The sequence below is a fragment of the Notolepis coatsorum genome, assembly GCF_963971535.1.
Source record: "Notolepis coatsorum genome assembly, chromosome: 11".
Taxonomy (NCBI): Eukaryota; Metazoa; Chordata; class Actinopteri; order Aulopiformes; family Paralepididae; genus Notolepis; species Notolepis coatsorum.
The window spans coordinates 109572544-109592543 of NC_140175.1; the positions used below are offsets into that span (position 1 = coordinate 109572544).

The following is a 20000-nucleotide window of genomic DNA, read 5'->3' on the forward strand; positions in this document are numbered from 1 at the left end:
TATATACCGTGGCGCTCGCTCGGTGCGATGTACACATTATGACTTTGTGGTTATTTTAATTGTAACTGGGATTAAGATGTCTGATGAGATGCGCTGTTTGACGGATGTGAGAAATTCAATGAGCCGTTGACGTCACATTAATGAATGAGGATAAAGAAATAAAACTTCATTCAAAATAAAGAATATTCTAAACACGGGTCTCTCGTTCATTAATGTATAAACAATGAATTTATCCCATCTGGCACAGTGGCGCAGCGGTAGTGCTCAACCCTGCCAACCCAGCGACCGGTGTTCGAAACCCTGTGTTTCCAATATAATTTTTTTGAATATAATATTAATGATTATACGCCAAAGTAGCCTGGTTTTAAGTTAAAATATTATAAATCTACATGCATTGAGGATGTCATTCTTTATATATAAGGGGCGACAGTGGCTCAGGAGGTAGAGCAGTCGTCTGGCAATCCGGAGGTTCCCGGTTCGATTCCCACTCCTGGGCAGCGTGTCGATGTGTCCTTGAGCAAGACACTTAACCCCTAATTGCTCCCGATGAGCAGGTTGGCACCTTGCATGGTTGCCTCCACCGTCGGTGTGTGAATGGGTAATATGTAAGTAACAAATTGTGAAGCGCTTTGGATAAAAGCGCTATATAAAAAAGCAGCCATTTACCATTTACCATATATAGCTCTCAACGTGCACCAAATTGAATTATTCCTATATTGCAAAAAGAAGGAAAAGACTAGGGTTTCGAACCCCGGTCGTCTGCGTGAAAGTCAAAAGAACAACCCGTTAGACCACAGTGGAGATAAGTAAAAGATCGACCACACATCAATCAATGGGTAAGAGAGCCGTATCGTAATTCTGTATAACAGTTTAACTAATTATTTTCGCTAGCAAGATCTCATTTGATTATTCAATCCAGCAGGCAAGTTTAAAGAAATATAATCTGATTGATTGAGGTAATGAGGGACTTAAAATTAGCCTAGATAACGCATTTAACTTGTCGGCGAGGCGATTGAGCCGTATTGCAATCTGTCAATAAAGTTTTAAATCAATTAATCAATCAATGCCGTTAGAGAATCAGGATCTCTGCCATCGATACGTGCTGGCTTTTCAACTGAAGCGGCCGCGCGCATTTATCCTGGGTCTTAAGTCTGAATCGAGTTAACGAGACTGAATCCACCTTCGAGGAACAGGAAAATCCCGGCTTCAAACATCGGGTTAACTGAAGCTGGATAATGACATCTTGATCGACTTAGTTGAACCAGGTACGGGGAACGGGGCCCAGTTCTAATAGAGCCATGGGCTCCGAGGTCGTCAGCAGGTTTGTAACATAAACACTGATAAGCACTGGTGGGGGAGGTTTAGTCAGAGCTATAGGGAGAGTTTGACATCGAAAGAAGAGGACGTTTAGTGTGTTAAAGGTGAACAGCCGTTGCCATGGTAGCGTGTCACGTAGTAATGAGAAGAGGGGGCGGGCCCGTTGCTATGGGGATAACGTTATGAGCCATGGGTTCCTTCCGGGGTAAGTTAGACTGAGACACGACGCACAGACAAGCAGATGCGTTGATCAGAGACTTTCATCCCCCCTCACCCTCGCTGGGTGGGGGAGGGGAAATAGTGACACATCATCGCTAGCTTCGGCTAACAGGGAATGGTGGTTGGCTACGACGAGGCCCAGAACCATTGGACTAATGAGAGAAGAGACGGTGGAGAAGAATGAATTAAGACTGTTCAAGGACAATACAGAATGGGTTACATCTGATTACGAGGCTTTGTTTATAGAATAAACAACGTTTGTCTAAGAAAGGTACCACGTTTGCCAGTGTCGAATTCTTATGACTATGGATGTACTAACAGGGGATGATACAGTGTGTGACAGCCAATGTGAAGTATTGAAAACAAACACAACGCGGAGGGGAGAGTCACGGAGAGTCACGGTGACGAGATGAGATTGGCTGATTACCGAAGTATCCAACAGTCTGAAGCCTAGTAAGACTAATATCCCCCTTGAACTGAAGCCTAGTAAGACTAATATCCCCCTTGGTCTGAAGCCTAGTAAGACTAATATCCCCCTTAGCCTGAAGCCAAGCCTAATATCTTTAGACTGATAGATACCAGTTTCCTCTCTGTGTTCAGTAGAAAGCTATGTGGCTGCATGTTAGCCTAGGTCAAGCTAACACCTCTCCCGAAGGCTACCCAGTCATGTCCGCTTCCATTCATTGTGCTAAGCTAGGCTAACATGCAGCCAGATAGCTTTCTACTCAACGCACAGAGAGGAAACTGGTATCTATCTTCTTGTCTCTGTCTGGAGAATTAGCTTACTGGAGAACGGTAAGCTAATTTCACAAAATGTTGGAGTTTTCCTTTAAACAAAATTGTCTAAATGTGACCACAGGCATTGAATACACACTGTCTCTAACACACTCTTGAGTCCTTGTATCGTGGTATGGCAATAACGTATTGAATAATATACAAATATATACGACTCCGAGTTATTTCTGCTCACCATTTCAACAAGGTTTACAGCATACAGGGTTCCCACAGACATTGCAAAATTAAATTCAATGATTTTTAAGTACTTTAAGTACTATTTTTCATTTTCAAGGATGTCACTCAAAGGATACAATTCACTTTAAAATTTCGTTTTTTAAGCATCTTCTTGGCCTGCTTGCCAGCTTGAGCAAGTAGAGCATCACACGCGAAGAAATGAGGAAAAGCAGTTGGAGCGCGCGAGACAGGGACTAGTCAGACTTTACAGAACAAAAAAAATCGATTTCTTGATTCAGAACAATTTGATCATGGATGAACAAAACATTCAATGCGAATGGTTGATTTGAATTTCCAAGGACTTTTTAAGCACCTTGTTAAAACATTTGCTGTTTTCAAGGAATTCCAGGCCTGAACTTTTTTCTTTTTAAATCAAGCACTTTAAGCACTTCTTCAAGGACCTTGTGCAAACCCTGAGCATATCATAAACTCATACGTGTTGAAAGTGGTGGCTCTCTCAGTTAACCCTTTCACTGCCACACTACAGAAGGTTAACCCTTTAAATGGGGGCTCGGCCGTGATCCTTTATCCCGTGATTCATTGTTGGTTGATGGATTTGGTGAACTGTGTTTCTTTAAACTTGTATAGTAAATAATTTGTTTACTAGTTAGTACTTTTGATCTGGGGGAATTCTTGAACAATCCTACTTGGGGAGAGCTGGATAGCTGCCGCAAGGCAGACTTAATGGAGATTGCCACACATTTCCAACTCTCGGTTCAGAAGCTTCTTAAGCGTGATATCAAGTGTCTTGTGGTAGGTAAGCTGTTGGAGCAGGGGACGCTTGTTTTACCTGTGGTCTCTGATACACATGCAAGTCCTCCTGGTGAACCTACTGAAGCACAGCCTTCTGTATCTGAGGAGCATAATTTTATTCAAGCTCATGTTAAAAGTGCTGAGAAGGCAGGTGTGAAAGTCGCATTGCCACCTTTTGACTTGGCCTCTCCTGTGGGCATGTTACTACTGTCATAGATCTGGTCATGTTATTTCTGAATGTTTAACATTGAAACGTAAGCAGCAACCGTCCCCTCAGAACTTTAAGCAACCCAAAGGGGTTGGTCTGATTAAAATGGCACCTGCTCCTGGTTCCGATCGGCAGATGCACCATGATCAGGATATTCTCGACCCTTGTTTCAGGCCATTTATTTCCAAGGGTTTAGTTTCCTTGACAGGGGATCAAAAAGATCGGTGTACAGTTCAGATCTTACGAGATACTGGAGCCTCACAATCCTTTATCCTCTCTGATGTACTGCCTCTGTCTGAGAAATCTTCCTGTGGTTCTAGTGTCCTAGTTCAAGGTATTGATGGGTTTCGTGCCAGCCCCGTTACACTGTATTCATGTACAATCTGATTTGGTCACTGGTTTCTTTAAAGTAGGGGTGCGACCCTCCTTCCCAGTTAAAGGCATTTCCTTTATCATGGGAAATGATTTAGCTGGAGGCCATGTGAACGCTGTGCTGGAAGTGTTGGATCACAGATGGGGTGAGCTGCCATTTCATTTGGATATTGTTTTCTCCTGTTTTGGTTAGGTACGGGTAGTTTAGGTAATGTAATTTCTTTTACCATAGATTAGGTTGGTTTATTTGGAGAATAGTGGTGTTAGTTTGTTGTTTTGGCCTTGGCTCACCCTTGAGCTACATGTGCTTCCTTTGCATTTATCAATACATATCATTGTGTTTACAAACCTGGTCCATCATTTCTTTCAACCAACAGTTATGTTACAGCCCTTTACCCTTAGACCCACAGGGGTCGTAACATAAATGATAACCATCGGTAGTGTGATAGTAAAGGGTTAACCTTCTGTAGTGTGGCAGTGAAAGGGTTAACCGGCTGTCTTGTGGCAGTGAAAGGGTTAAACTCATACGTGTTGAAAGTGGCGTCTCTCTCAGTTAAACTCATACGTGTTAAAGTGGTGTCTCTCTCTCAGTTAAACTCATACGTGTTAAAGTGGCGTCTCTCTCAGTTAAACTCATACGTGTTAAAGTGGTGTCTCTCTCTCAGTTAAACTCATACGTGTTAAAGTGGTGTCTCTCTCAGTTAAACTCAAATGTGTTAAAGTGGTGTCTCTCAGTTAAACTCATACATGTTGAAGTGGTGTCTCTCTCAGTTAAACTCATACGTGTTAAAGTGGTGACTCTCTCAGTTAAACTCATACGTGTTAAAGTGGTGACTCTCTCAGTTAAACTCATACGTGTTAAAGTGGTGTCTCTCTCTCAGTTAAACTCATACGTGTTAAAGTGGTGTCTCTCTCAGTTAAACTCAAATGTGTTAAAGTGGTGTCTCTCAGTTAAACTCATACATGTTGAAGTGGTGTCTCTCTCAGTTAAACTCATACGTGTTAAAGTGGTGACTCTCTCAGTTAAACTCATACGTTAACATATGAGTGCATGCTTACCAACTGTTCGCCTGTTTTATTGCAACACTACTATCACCAACATCTAAGAAGGGAGATCCCCCCTTGAACGGCCCTTCTAAGGTTTCTCTCCTCCACATTGCCTGTGGTGCATTTTTTCCTATTGCTAGGTTTTAGTGAGTTTTTCCTTACCTTGGCGTGTCTGGGAGTGTTGCATTTATTAAAACACTTTATGGTGTTTTTGTTTTGTTGACTTATTGTGATGTTTTCTTCTTGATTGTTAAAAGAAGACATGTCCGGCCCATGGGGACATTAACGTGTGTTGTCGGGCCTTACAATATAAATTTGATTTGATTTGATTTGTTGAAAGCGGTGGCTCTCTCAGTTAAAGGTCTTACGGATGCTCTCTTGCGTGGTGACCGTCTTGATGTTGACATGCGGCCGCTCCGGGCTTTCTCCCATGTTGTTTTTGGTCCACAGTTCTATTAGATACGGTGTGTCTGGTTTCAGCCCACGCAGCTGGAACTGGCTGGACTGGTACCGGGTCGACTGGACCTGGTTAGATTGAGTTTAGTTGAGTTGTTGTTGTTACATAAATCAACAGAGTTTAGTAAAATACATGGATAATATGGTACCAGTGTAAACTACTAATGAGTAGTTAGTACTCATTGCACACAACATGTAAACAACATACATTTTGGACCAGCAACAAAAACACTTTTAATAAAAAATATATACCTTTATTCCACACCTTTCTAAAAGCTCTGTGGATGTATCATTTTTTGTTTTATTATTACTCTACACTTTTTTTTAATGTATGGCACTTTCATGGGATATAGGAATTATATACCAGAGTATTTGCAAGCTGAGTGGTGTAAAAAATCCTGCTCACCTTAACACAAAATGACATGCAGAAATACATTATTTATGTAACGCTCTGGGTCCTCTGGTGGCCGCCTGAGAACCACTCACCATTCTGACACCTGTCACTTCCCAGGTGGCCAGCATACTCGGCCCAATTCCGGCTACCGGTCGGCACACTCGGCATATGTCCGGCACGGCACGCCAACGATGAGCCGGATCTGGCGCGGTAATGGTTGCCGGGGCAGAGCCGACTCGCGCTCGCCAAAGATAAACCGGCTCTGGCCCGGCAATGGTTGCCGGGGCAGAGCCGACTCGCGCTCGCCAAAGATAAACCGGCTCTGGCCCGGCAATGGTTGCCGGGGCGGAGCCGACTCGGGCTCGCCAAAGATAAACCGGCTCTGGCACGGCAATGGTTGCCGGGGCAGAGCCGACTCGGGCTCGCCAAAGATTAACCGGCTCTGGCCCGGCTCGGCTTGCCGTGCCAGAGCCGACTCGGGCTCGCCAAAGATAAACCGGCTCTGGCACGGCAATGGTTGCCGAAGCAGAGCCGACTCGGGCTCGCCAAAGATAAACCGGCTCTGGCACGGCAATGGTTGCCGGGGCAGAGCCGACTCGGGCTCGCCAAAGATAAACCGGCTCTGGCTCGGCAATGGTTTGCGGCGTCGTTTCTTGCGCTAGCCTCTTGTTAGCCAGCATAGCTTTGAGCTAAGGATCTTTGCCGATGCATAAAGTATTGTTTATAGTGCATTTCTTGCCACCTTATAGCATTTGTACATTTGTATGACCGTCTATACTGCTCCCGTTAGGTTTTTCCGGACGTTTTGGTAATGATTTTCACTATAAAATCATATTTCTAAATGACAGGAAGTTGATAAACTGGCCGGAATAGCTTTGAGCTAACGGATCTTTGCCGATGCATTCCATTCTAAACGTAACGTTAGTTGTTCAAAACATTACCCGTCTATATAATTAGTTCCTCAACGTTATATAGACGGGTCATGTTTTGTAAACTAACGTTATGTTTAGAATGGAATGAATACATGGGTCGGGAAAGATAGTTAGCTCAAAGCTAATCCGGAAGGACAGCTAACAGTAGCTACTGTCTAACTGTGATGCATTTTCTGTTTGCAGTCCAATGTTCACCAAAACACACACCCACACACTTATAATTTGTTCCTCAACGTTATATAGACAGGTCATGTTTTGTAAACTAACGTTATGTTTAGAATGGAATGAATACATGGGTCGGGAAAGATAGTTAGCTCAAAGCTAATCCGGAAGGACAGCTAACAGTAGCTACTGTCTAACTGTGATGCATTTTCTGTTTGCAGTCCAATGTTCACCAAAACACACACCCACACACTTATAATTTGTTCCTCAACGTTATATAGACAGGTCATGTTTTGTAAACTAACGTTATGTTTAGAATGGAATGAATACATGGGTCGGGAAAGATAGTTAGCTCAAAGCTAATCCGGAAGGACAGCTAACAGTAGCTACTGTCTAACTGTGATGCATTTTCTGTTTGCAGTCCAATGTTCACCAAAACACACACCCACACACTTATAATTTGTTCCTCAACGTTATATAGACAGGTCATGTTTTGTAAACTAACGTTATGTTTAGAATGGAATGAATACATGGGTCGGGAAAGATAGTTAGCTCAAAGCTAATCCGGAAGGACAGCTAACAGTAGCTACTGTCTAACTGTGATGCATTTTCTGTTTGCAGTCCAATGTTCACCAAAACACACACCCACACACTTATAATTTGTTCCTCAACGTTATATAGACAGGTCATGTTTTGTAAACTAACGTTATGTTTAGAATGGAATGAATACATGGGTCGGGAAAGATAGTTAGCTCAAAGCTAATCCGGCCTGTTTAACCACTAGCTTCTGTTAGCTAATGCTGGCTGAGCAAGGAAACTAACAGTAAACGTTTTTACATGAAATACAGCCCAAAAACCCTGCTGACAAACGTTTGCTTATTAAATACATTCTATACTATAATAATACAAACGTTTCATTGCCTCTCTGTGACGACAAAGTTGTTTAAATAAGGGGAGAAAAGTAGCTAAAACCAATGTATTTGGATGGGACAGGAAGTGCTATTGGCAACCGGAAGTCAGCCGGAAGTCCCTATATTCAGGTTGTGCAAGTGGAGAATTATTTTAATGGCAACAAATAAATAATAATAATAAAATTAATAAATAAAATGTTAGAGGAGTGGAGGGGGGGAGGCAGAGCGAGGTGGGTGTTAGAGGAGTGGAGGGGGGGCAGAGCCTCATAACATTAGCTGCACTCATAGGAGCCTGCATGTTGATGTAGCCTCATAAAGCTAACATTATAGCTGCACTCATAGGATGTTGATGTAGCCTCATAAAGCTAACATGCTGCACTCATAGGAGCGTGTTGATGTAGCCTCATAAAGCTAACAAGAGTATATGTAATACTGTGGTTATGGCCTCTATAGTTAGCAGCTCCCCAAGCTAACACAACATGGACCGCAGCTCCCCAAGCTAACACAACACAGACTGCAGCTCCCCAATCTAACACAAGCTAACACAACACAGACTGCAGCTCCCCAAGCTAACACAAGTTAACACAACATGGACCGCAGCTCCCCAAGCTAACACAACATGGACCGCAGCTCCCCAAGCTAACACAAGCTAACACAACACAGACTGCAGCTCCCCAAGCTAACACAAGCTAACACAACATGGACCGCAGCTCCCCAAGCTAACAGAAGCTAACACAACACAGACTGCAGCTCCCCAAGCTAACACAAGCTAACACAACACAGACTGCAGCTCCCCAAGCTAACACAAGCTAACACAACATGGACTGCAGCTCCCCAAGCTAACACAAGCTAACACAACACAGACTGCAGCTCCCCAAGCTAACACAAGCTAACACAACACAGACTGCAGCTCCCCAAGCTAACACAAGCTAACACAACACAGACTGCAGCTCCCCAAGCTAACACAAGCTAACACAACATGGACTGCAGCTCCCCAAGCTAACACAAGCTAACACAACATGGACTGCAGCTCCCCAAGCTAACACAAGCTAACACAACACAGACTGCAGCTCCCCAAGCTAACACAAGCTAACACAACACAGACTGCAGCTCCCCAAGCTAACACAACACAGACTGCAGCTCCCCAAGCTAACACAAGCTAACACAACACAGACTGCAGCTCCCCAAGCTAACACAAGCTAACACAACATGGACTGCAGCTCCCCAAGCTAACACAAGCTAACACAACACAGACTGCAGCTCCCCAAGCTAACACAAGCTAACACAACACAGACTGCAGCTCCCCAAGCTAACACAAGCTAACACAACATGGACTGCAGCTCCCCAAGCTAACAGAAGCTAACACAACACAGACTGCAGCTCCCCAAGCTAACACAAGCTAACACAACATGGACTGCAGCTCCCCAAGCTAACACAAGCTAACACAACATGGACTGCAGCTCCCCAAGCTAACACAAGCTAACACAACACAGACTGCAGCTCCCCAAGCTAACACAAGCTAACACAACACAGACTGCAGCTCCCCAAGCTAACACAAGCTAACACAACATGGACTGCAGCTCCCCAAGCTAACACAAGCTAACACAACACAGACTGCAGCTCCCCAAGCTAACACAAGCTAACACAACACAGACTGCAGCTCCCCAAGCTAACACAAGCTAACACAACACAGACTGCAGCTCCCCAAGCTAACACAAGCTAACACAACACGGACTGCAGCTCCCCAAGCTAACACAAGCTAACACAACACAGACTGCAGCTCCCCAAGCTAACACAAGCTAACACAACATGGACTGCAGCTCCCCAAGCTAACACAAGCTAACACAACACAGACTGCAGCTCCCCAAGCTAACACAAGCTAACACAACACAGACTGCAGCTCCCCAAGCTAACACAAGCTAACACAACACAGACTGCAGCTCCCCAAGCTAACACAAGCTAACACAACACAGACTGCAGCTCCCCAAGCTAACACAAGCTAACACAACACAGACTGCAGCTCCCCAAGCTAACACAAGCTAACACAACACAGACTGCAGCTCCCCAAGCTAACACAAGCTAACACAACACAAGTCATTTGGACATTCTTTCGATGCCATTATGAATGACTAGCAATCTGTCGGAGTCGATGAGAGCTTTCATTTATGTCATTTAGTCATTTATTCAAAATGCCATTCCAGAATCCGTTCCTATGAGACAGTTTTAGTTCAATTCTGCACTAATGCCAACTGTTTAACATGAGTATGCAACAAGCTCATACTGGCTGCATATCTGTTCTACTGTCTATCTAGATCGAAGCTTATACTGGCTGCATATCTCTTCTACTGTCTTATCTAGAAGCTCATACTGGCTGCATATCTCTTCTACTGTCTTATCTAGAAGCTCATACTGGCTGCATATCTCTTCTACTGTCTTATCTAGAAGCTCATCTGGCTGCATATCTCTTCTACTGTCTTATCTAGAAGCTCATACTGGCTGCATATCTCTTCTACTGTCTTATCTAGAAGCTCATCTGGCTGCATATCTCTTCTACTGTCTTATCTAGAAGCTCATACTGGCTGCATATCTGTTCTACTGTATATCTAGAAGCTCATACTGGCTGCATATCTGTTCTACTGTCTCTAGAAGATCATACTGGCTGCATATCTGTTCTACTGTATCTAGAAGCTCATACTGGCTGCATATCTGTTCTACTGTCTCTAGAAGATCATACTGGCTGCATATCTGTTCTACTGTCTTATCTAGAAGCTCATACTGGCTGCATATCTCTTCTACTGTCTTATCTAGAAGCTCATACTGGCTGCATATCTCTTCTACTGTCTTATCTAGAAGCTCATACTGGCTGCATATCTGTTCTACTGTATCTAGAAGCTCATACTGGCTGCATATCTGTTCTACTGTCTCTAGAAGATCATACTGGCTGCATATCTGTTCTACTGTCTCTATATAGAAGATCATACTGGCTGCATATCTGTTCTACTGTATCTAGAAGCTCATACTGGCTGCATATCTCTTCTACTGTCTTATCTAGAAGCTCATACTGGCTGCATATCTCTTCTACTGTCTGTCTAGAAGCTCATACTGGCTGCATATCCTTTCTACTGTATCTAGAAGCTCATTGGTTTGTAAATTGACTAGATTTTCTAGAGATTTTTTGTTTTTAATTGTATGTTTTGTAATCTGTATCTGTCGTTACCAGTTAGTCGTGTTACTTTGCTCGTATTCACTGTTCTGGTGGTTCTAGTTGTACGCCTGGATCTGGTGTTCTTTGACCGTGTCCTATATGCCCTGTAAATAATATGTACAGATACCGAGATGTCACAAATATGTTACCTGTTACCTGTTTATTGCACAATGTTGTTTTTTTATTAGATTCTATTATATGTTGTACCACGTATTGCACATCGTTGTGGGCAAGACCACCCGCATTTCATTGTATACTTGTATGCCGTGACAATTAAAACTCTTGACTTGACTTGACTTGACTTGACTTGACCCTGCTACACAATTCATCTCAAAACAAACTGGTCAGACTACATGCTTGACCTTACTCCTAGAACCCACCTCGCCCCTGCCCACGTGACAACGGCTTAGAGTAGACGACAGAGTGCAGCAACTTGCAATGGGCCTGTCTACAAGATACACTATACACGATCAAGGTACCCATATATGTGTACATATCAAAATACTTCCCAAAGGTCAGTGAATACCACGACCACAACACCATAGAGGGAGCTCCACAAATCATGTTAAACCCAGATTCGGCTCAAACAGGAACACGTTTCGCAATTATGCCACATCAATGTGGAACGCCCTACCCAAAGATGTAAAGGAATGTGAATCACTACCCACTTTCAAAACACTCTCAAAGAACACCTACGGGAGACTGCAATTCGAAACTGGCCCCTGTAAATGTCCTAACCCAACCCCCTCCAATGTACAGTAAAGTACCAAACATGGTTTTGTCAATATTCCAATGTACAGTTGTGCTTGTGCAGTTGTACAGTGTGCCCCCCCACCCCTCCTACCCCCCCCCCACCTATAATGTACGGTTCTACGTCAAATATATACTCTCTTTTCTAGACTCTTTTTGTATCACAAACAGTAGGCCTACTGTATTTGCAAATCTGGTATGTCATAAATGTATAGAAGTGTCTATCTGTATGTCACATGTCATGTTATGATGAATTGAAAATGGGGGTCCCTGATGTAAACAAGACGAACGTCTTTCTCTGGTCTGCATGCCCTTAACAATTGTATGTATTGAGCTGTACTGTATTGTACCCATTCTGCAATCTGTTAACAAAGTTTTCAATCAATCAATCAAAACCGTGGTCAGTCTGTGCGGAGAAACAAGGATAGCATGGTTGCCAGATCGGATTAACAATATCCGAACCGCCCATTATTATCAAAGGTTTGTCAGATTAAGGCTGACTCTCAAATCTGGCAACACTGATGCGTTGCATTGTGGGGGATCCCGGTTTGAAATTTGAATTGAACCGCGCTACAGACAGAGCCTGCACGTCGTGAGCAACGGAATTGCATCTTCTCCTCAGGTAATTGTGCAACACATATCTTTTATTATTTATAAGTAATGCGTGCCGCTGATATAAATGAGTGCTGTTTAGTCTGTGTTTTCAGTGACTACTGTAACGTTATTAGCTCGATATTATTAAACTGGCGGGATCTGTAAAATACCGGAGCTGCTAACTGGCTAACGGTATGACTAGCTAACGTTGTATACTGTACCCGGAGCTGCTAACGTTATGACTATGACAGCTAACTTTTGGTTCCTACTGTACCAGGAGCTGCTAACTGGCTAACGTTATGAGAGCTAACGTTGGGGTACATATACTGTACCCAGAGCTGCTAACGTTATGACTATGAGAGCTAACTTTTGGTACCTACTGTACCAGGAGCTGCTAACTGGCTAACGTTATGAGAGCTAACGTTGGGGTACATACTGTACCCGGAGCTGCTAACGTTATGACTATGAGAGATAACTTTTGGTACCTATACTGTACCAGGAGCTGCTAACGTTATGAGAGCTAACGTTGGGGTACATACTGTACCCGGAGCTGCTAACTGGCTATCATTCAGGTGGGGCTTATAGTGTGAAAAGTATGCTAACCCTACTGTCATGCACTAATAAACTAACCTACACTGTAACACGCAACACTTTGATGAATATTGTTACTCAGCTGATAGAGTTGTAATAAAATATATAATTTCATTGTTGCAAATATACTGTTACAGTGCTGGATCTCATCAATGAGATGAACGCAGAAGACGGCTCAAGAACAACTACTTCAAGTGGTCGTAAGTGATGTATACATTTTTTTTATTGTGTGTGTGACTGTATATATAATATATACTTTTTAATCTGGGACATCATTTTCAAAGAGTCATCCTGTAATGCCTTCTCTCTCTCTCTCCCAAGACGGTCAAGATCTACCAAGTCTTCAAGATCTTCAAGTGGTCATGCTTGTAAGTGATGTATACAATGTTTTATTGTGTGTGTGACTGTGTATATATATACTTTTCAATCTGGGACTTTCATTTCAACAGCTGGAAAGGGTCATCCTGTGTTGATGGATGCTACTGTATATTGTATGTAGATGTGCATGACATGGACTAAATTAGAGGTCCTAGATATGCAAAATAATATTGAGAATCACTGGCCTTAGACTATCTACTAACGTATTCTCGCTCTCTCTCTAGGTTCATGGCCACTAATGACTTCAGACCTTCAGAAGGACAGTATGCTGGATGAGGAAGGTCTTGGCCATGCTGCGATGGCTCCTAGAAGACAAGAACGGAGAGGTGCTGGACCTGGCTGTCAAATGGTTTGTAATGCTACAGTATATTATGTAGATGTGCATGACATGGAATAAATTAGAGGTCCTAGATATGCAAAATAATATTGAGAATCACTGGCCTTAGACTATCTACTAACGTATTCTCGCTCTCTCTCTAGGTTCATGGCCACTAATGACTTCAGACCTTCAGAAGGACAGTATGCTGGATGAGGAAGGTCTTGGCCATGCTGCGATGGCTCCTAGAAGACAAGAACGGAGAGGTGCTGGACCTGGCTGTCAAATGGTTTGTAATGCTACAGTATATTATGTAGATGTGCATGACATGGACTAAATTAGAGGTCCTAGATATGCAAAATAATATTGAGAATCACTGGCCTTAGACTATCTACTAACGTATTCTCGCTCTCTCTCTAGGTTCATGGCCACTAATGACTTCAGACCTTCAGAAGGACAGTATGCTGGATGAGGAAGGTCTTGGCCATGCTGCGATGGCTCCTAGAAGACAAGAACGGAGAGGTGCTGGACCTGGCTGTCAAATGGTTTGTAATGCTACAGTATATTATGTAGATGTGCATGACATGGACTAAATTAGAGGTCCTAGATATGCAAAATAATATTGAGAATCACTGGCCTTAGACTATCTACTAACGTATTCTCGCTCTCTCTCTAGGTTCATGGCCACTAATGACTTCAGACCTTCAGAAGGACAGTATGCTGGATGAGGAAGGTCTTGGCCATGCTGCGATGGCTCCTAGAAGACAAGAACGGAGAGGTGCTGGACCTGGCTGTCAAATGGTTTGTAATGCTACAGTATATTATGTAGATGTGCATGACATGGACTAAATTAGAGGTCCTAGATATGCAAAATAATATTGAGAATCACTGGCCTTAGACTATCTACTAACGTATTCTCGCTCTCTCTCTAGGTTCATGGCCACTAATGACTTCAGACCTTCAGAAGGACAGTATGCTGGATGAGGAAGGTCTTGGCCATGCTGCGATGGCTCCTAGAAGACAAGAACGGAGAGGTGCTGGACCTGGCTGTCAAATGGTTTGTAATGCTACAGTATATTATGTAGATGTGCATGACATGGACTAAATTAGAGGTCCTAGATATGCAAAATAATATTGAGAATCACTGGCCTTAGACTATCTACTAACGTATTCTCGCTCTCTCTCTAGGTTCATGGCCACTAATGACTTCAGACCTTCAGAAGGACAGTATGCTGGATGAGGAAGGTCTTGGCCATGCTGCGATGGCTCCTAGAAGACAAGAACGGAGAGGTGCTGGACCTGGCTGTCAAATGGTTTGTAATGCTACAGTATATTATGTAGATGTGCATGACATGGACTAAATTAGAGGTCCTAGATATGCAAAATAATATTGAGAATCACTGGCCTTAGACTATCTACTAACGTATTCTCGCTCTCTCTCTAGGTTCATGGCCACTAATGACTTCAGACCTTCAGAAGGACAGTATGCTGGATGAGGAAGGTCTTGGCCATGCTGCGATGGCTCCTAGAGGACAAGAACGGAGGTGCAGGACCTGGCTGTCAAATGGTTTGTAATGCTACAGTATATTATGTAGATGTGCATGACATGGACTAAATTAGAGGTCCTAGATATGCAAAATAATATTGAGAATCACTGGCCTTAGACTATCTACTAACGTATTCTCGCTCTCTCTCTAGGTTCATGGCCACTAATGACTTCAGACCTTCAGAAGGACAGTATGCTGGATGAGGAAGGTCTTGGCCATGCTGCGATGGCTCCTAGAAGACAAGAACGGAGAGGTGCTGGACCTGGCTGTCAAATGGTTTGTAATGCTACAGTATATTATGTAGATGTGCATGACATGGACTAAATTAGAGGTCCTAGATATGCAAAATAATATTGATAATCACTCCCTCCACTGGCTCCCGATCAAGGAACGCATTAACTTCAAAACACTACTCCTCACCTTCAAAGCCATCCATAGCCTGGCCTCACCCTGGTCTTAAACTTTTTACACCAAGAGAACGGTGGGGAGAGAATATATACATATGATGGGGAGAGAATACATACATACAGTGGGGAGGAGACTGTACATTAGGAGGGGGTGGGTGGGAGAGAAATATACATATAATAGACAGTCTCCTCCCCACCGTATGTATATATTCTCTCCCCACCATATGTATATTTCTCTCCCACCCACCCACCCCCTCCTAATGTACAGTCTCCTCCCCACCGTATGTATATATTCTCTCCCCACCATATGTATATATTCTCTCCCCACCATATGTATATTTCTCTCCCACCCCCTCCTAATGTACAGTCTTCTCCCCACCGTATGTATATATTCTCTCCCCACCATATGTATATTTCTCTCCCACCCCCTCGTAATGTACAGTCTCCTCCCCACCGTATGTATATATTCTCTCCCCACCATATGTATATATTCTCTCCCCACCATATGTATATTTCTCTCCCACCCCCTCGTAATGTACAGTCTCCTCCCCACCGTATGTATATATTCTCTCCCACCCCCTCCTAATGTACAGTCTCCTCCCCACCGTATGTATATATTATCTCCCCACCATATGTATATTTCTCTCCCACCCCCTCCTAATATACAGTCTCCTCCCCACCGTATGTATATATTCTCTCCCCACCGTATGTATATTTCTCTCCCACCCACCCCCTCCTAATGTACAGTCTCCTCCCCACCGTATGTATATATTTTCTCCCACCCCCTCCTAATGTACAGTCTCCTCCCCACCGTATGTATATATTCTCTCCCCACCGTATGTATATTTCTCTCCCACCCACCCCCTCCTAATGTACAGTCTCCTCCCCACTGTATGTATATTCTCTCCCCAACGTATGTATATATACCGCCATCTTTCTCCCGGGTTGGTGTGATCACATGACTGACAAAGCCGTGCAGTGATAGGCCAGAAGTCAATTCGATTGCATCCAGGCTCGATTGCTTATCCTGTCTGGGTAGCCCGGATGATGGTTTTTTACATCGAATTTTATACACCGCAATTATGCATCGAATTTTTTTTACATTGACTTTTATTATACATTAGAATTTTTTACATTGAATTTTTATTTCACATAGGTAAATTCGGAGCAAATCAGATACATGATTTTCAAAGTAATTATTTTCAATGCTATAAATTCGGTGTCTGAAAAAATTCAGATACATTTTTCAAAGTAATTATTTTCAATGCTATAAATTCGGTGTCTGAAAAAATTCAGATACATGTTTTCAAAGTAATTATTTTCAATGCTATAAATTCGGTGTCTGAAAAAATTCAGATACATGTTTTCAAAGTAATTATTTTCAATGCTATAAATTCGGTGTCTGAAAAAATTCAGATACATGTTTTCAAAGTAATTATTTTCAATGCTATAAATTCGGTGTCTGAAAAAATTCAGATACATGTTTTCAAAGTAATTATTTTCAATGCTATAAATTCGGTGTCTGATAAAATTCAAAAATCAGATACATGTTTTCAAAGTAATTATTTTCAATGCTATAAATTTGGTGTCTGAAAAAATTCAGATACATGTTTTCAAAGTAATTATTTTCAATGCTATAAATTCAATTCAGATACATGTTTTCAAAGTAATTATTTTCAATGCTATAAATTCGGTGTCTGATCAAATTCAAATACTTCTGTCACTCATTTGCTTCCATACTGTGGCTCTTGTTGTATTTTGTTATCTTGCTTTCCTTCTCTCTCTTCTCTCTCTCTCTCTCTCTCTTCTCTCTCTCTATCTCATCCTCTTCTCTTATGTCGTTGAATTTGTGGTTCGTTCTTTTTATTTGCCTTTTTCACTTTTCGTGTAGGGCAGTGAGTGGAAGTCCCGTCCCCTCCACGTCGGGGACCAGCACGCCTCGCCGGGGCCGGCGACAGCTCCCCCAGACCCCCGCCACGCTACGCCCCCACGTCACCTATTCCCCCGTGGTCCGTAAGGCTATGCCCACGCCTCCCGGGGTGCCCCAGGGGCGCCTCTCGGCCCGGCCCCCTGGCGCTTTTCTCCGGAGCCCCCCCCTGCCGGCCCCCCGCCACCCCACCATGGCTCACCTCGTCAGGGTCGCCACCCGCCACCTCGCTGGGGTGACGCGGGAGGAGGGGGGTCTCCATGGAGGGCGACGGTTGCTTCTACAACCAGGACTACGAGCCGCCCGCCTATGAGCAGAGCCCCGCATAACATTGGGGTCTAGTGCTTGGCACTCCGAGCATGGCACTAACACTGTCACGGTTAGGAGTTTGATTCCTGCTGGGGCCACCCGTTGTGAATGATGTATACAGTCATTCCAAAGCACTTTATGTCCTAGTAATAGAGCTGTGCTATAGAGATGCTGTCATTCATTCATAACCAAACCAAAAGACATTTATAAACAACGTCTTACTAAATGCAGGCTTTCATTTACAACTGAATGGCCATATCACTCGTTTTTGTATTAATTCTCCTAAAAAATGTTGCTAAGCTAGACTAACATGAAAGTTTAAGTGAAAGTACACACTTGAGTAAAAGTCAAAGTTTCTACTTTTAAATGTACTTAAGTAGTAAACAGTGAACTTTTTTTCTGACTGTCTATATTCTTCTGCTAGCAGGTGTTTAATCAAAGATCCCCTGTGGGAGAAGCTGTTGCAGGGGAACAATGGGTTCATTTCATTGGAGGCTTTATCGTTGGGTTCAGAGAGGAGGATGTGATATTTTGTTAATAAATGTTTAAATATCTATTCAAGTTGTCATTTTTAACTGGAAAACGTAGCATGTATGAGGGTAATTGTTACTTTACTTGATATTTGAGCTTCACTGCAGAATGATGTATATTGTGTACATACACTGAGAATATATTTCAGTGAGGTAGGAGACGGCATGTAAACTTCTGAATTTTTCAATGAGGGACATGCCAATACTGAATTGGTAAAGGGAAGGGTCCTTAAATATGTGGCATTGTATTACTAATCAACCATTTCCTACTGTATTTCCGGTAATGTACGGTCATAGGCAGATAGTGGAGTAGCTCTGGCAGATGGGTACACAGTAAATTCCGCTGACTCAAACTGAGTACATTTCACTCAAACTGAGTGAAATTTCTTTACTCAGTTTGAGTCAAATCTACTCTGCGTAATTTACTGTGTAGTACCAGTATTGCATTGGCAGTGTCGGCTAGGCTTCGGGCAACCAAACCTGTCCCAGCGTGTGTGGGTCGCATCTGGGCTGCTTTAGGCAACCGGACGTTCACCGCTTCCGGCAACCCCGGACCTGGCCCAGTGTACTCGGGCCGGAATCGGCCAGTCAGTCATTGCCGCCTACTGGGCCGATCCGGACGTTCACCGCTTCCGGCAACCCCGGACCTGGCCCAGTGTACTCGGGCCGGAATCGGCCAGTCAGTCATTGCCGCCTACTTGGCCGACTCTGGCAGCCGGACTTGGGCCGACTAATTTCTTCCGGCCTGCCGGATACAGGCCATTAATGGGCCGGAACTTTTTGGCCACCTGGGTTGTCTCCCCTGTCACTTGTCTCCCCTGTCACTTATTGTCTGGGTCTCCTGATTGGCTGTCACTGTGATGCGCTTGGTATGTCAGGAATGTGGTCCTATTTAACCCCTGTCTTTCTGCTTCTAGTTGTCGAATCTTCACTCAATCTCCCTGCACGGTACATGGCGGTACCTCAGGATCTGGACCTTGCTGTCTTTATTATTATTATCCTCTCTATTCCTAGACGCCCTGCGTCAGTATTGTTACCATTGGATTTACTCTAGGTGTACCGTTCTACAAATAAAGAGAACCACCGTTTAATGAGTAAAAACGTTCTCTGCTTCCACTTATTGCTCTCCATAACTGGAACCTACCTGCCTCCGCCGTAACAATTTAAAGGTGCTATCGATCAAATATATAATGTAATGTAGAGTAATACTTTTATTTTTAAATAATACATCCACAGAGCTTTTAGAAAGATGCAAAGTATTGCTTTTCCCCCCAAAAACAATTATTGATGAATTCATCATTTCTTTTTTATTATGAATGTTGCAGGCATGTAATCGCCTCCCTACTTCCCATTTCCCACACGTGGAATTCACGTGATTGGATAAATGACATGCTGGTGCTCTAGTGCGACATCTAGTGGTTGGATGTGATCTATAGCACCTTTTAAGAAAGTAAAAAAGCTTAGAGTCAGTAATGCAACAGACCTGTTGTTCGTCCTGAATGGTGATCTCTGCTAGTTGGCTGTAGTCTGACAGAGCTGTGTCCTGGAACCGGATTGACACCTAGCGGCAAACACAACGGCATGTTACTGTATTCTACATGCACAGTGTACTGCAGAGATTTTGGTGTGGGTTTCAAGTTTCAAGTTTCTTTATTAGTTGTCAT

The 20000-nt window shown here is 43.3% G+C and overlaps 1 protein-coding gene across 1 annotated transcript in view; it reads right to left on the minus strand.

Annotated features, from left to right (window-relative positions):
* The window catches only part of LOC311237240 (angiopoietin-1 receptor-like), a gene marked incomplete at its 5' end in the record, with an annotated part of 126356 nt that overhangs the window by 44982 nt on the left and 61374 nt on the right, over nt 1–20000 (minus strand). Inside the window, 2 exons of the mRNA XM_084325047.1 lie at nt 5296–5452; nt 19820–19897. Coding sequence (XP_084181173.1) covers nt 5296–5452; nt 19820–19897 — 235 coding nt within the window. The remainder of the gene's footprint in view (nt 1–5295; nt 5453–19819; nt 19898–20000) is intronic.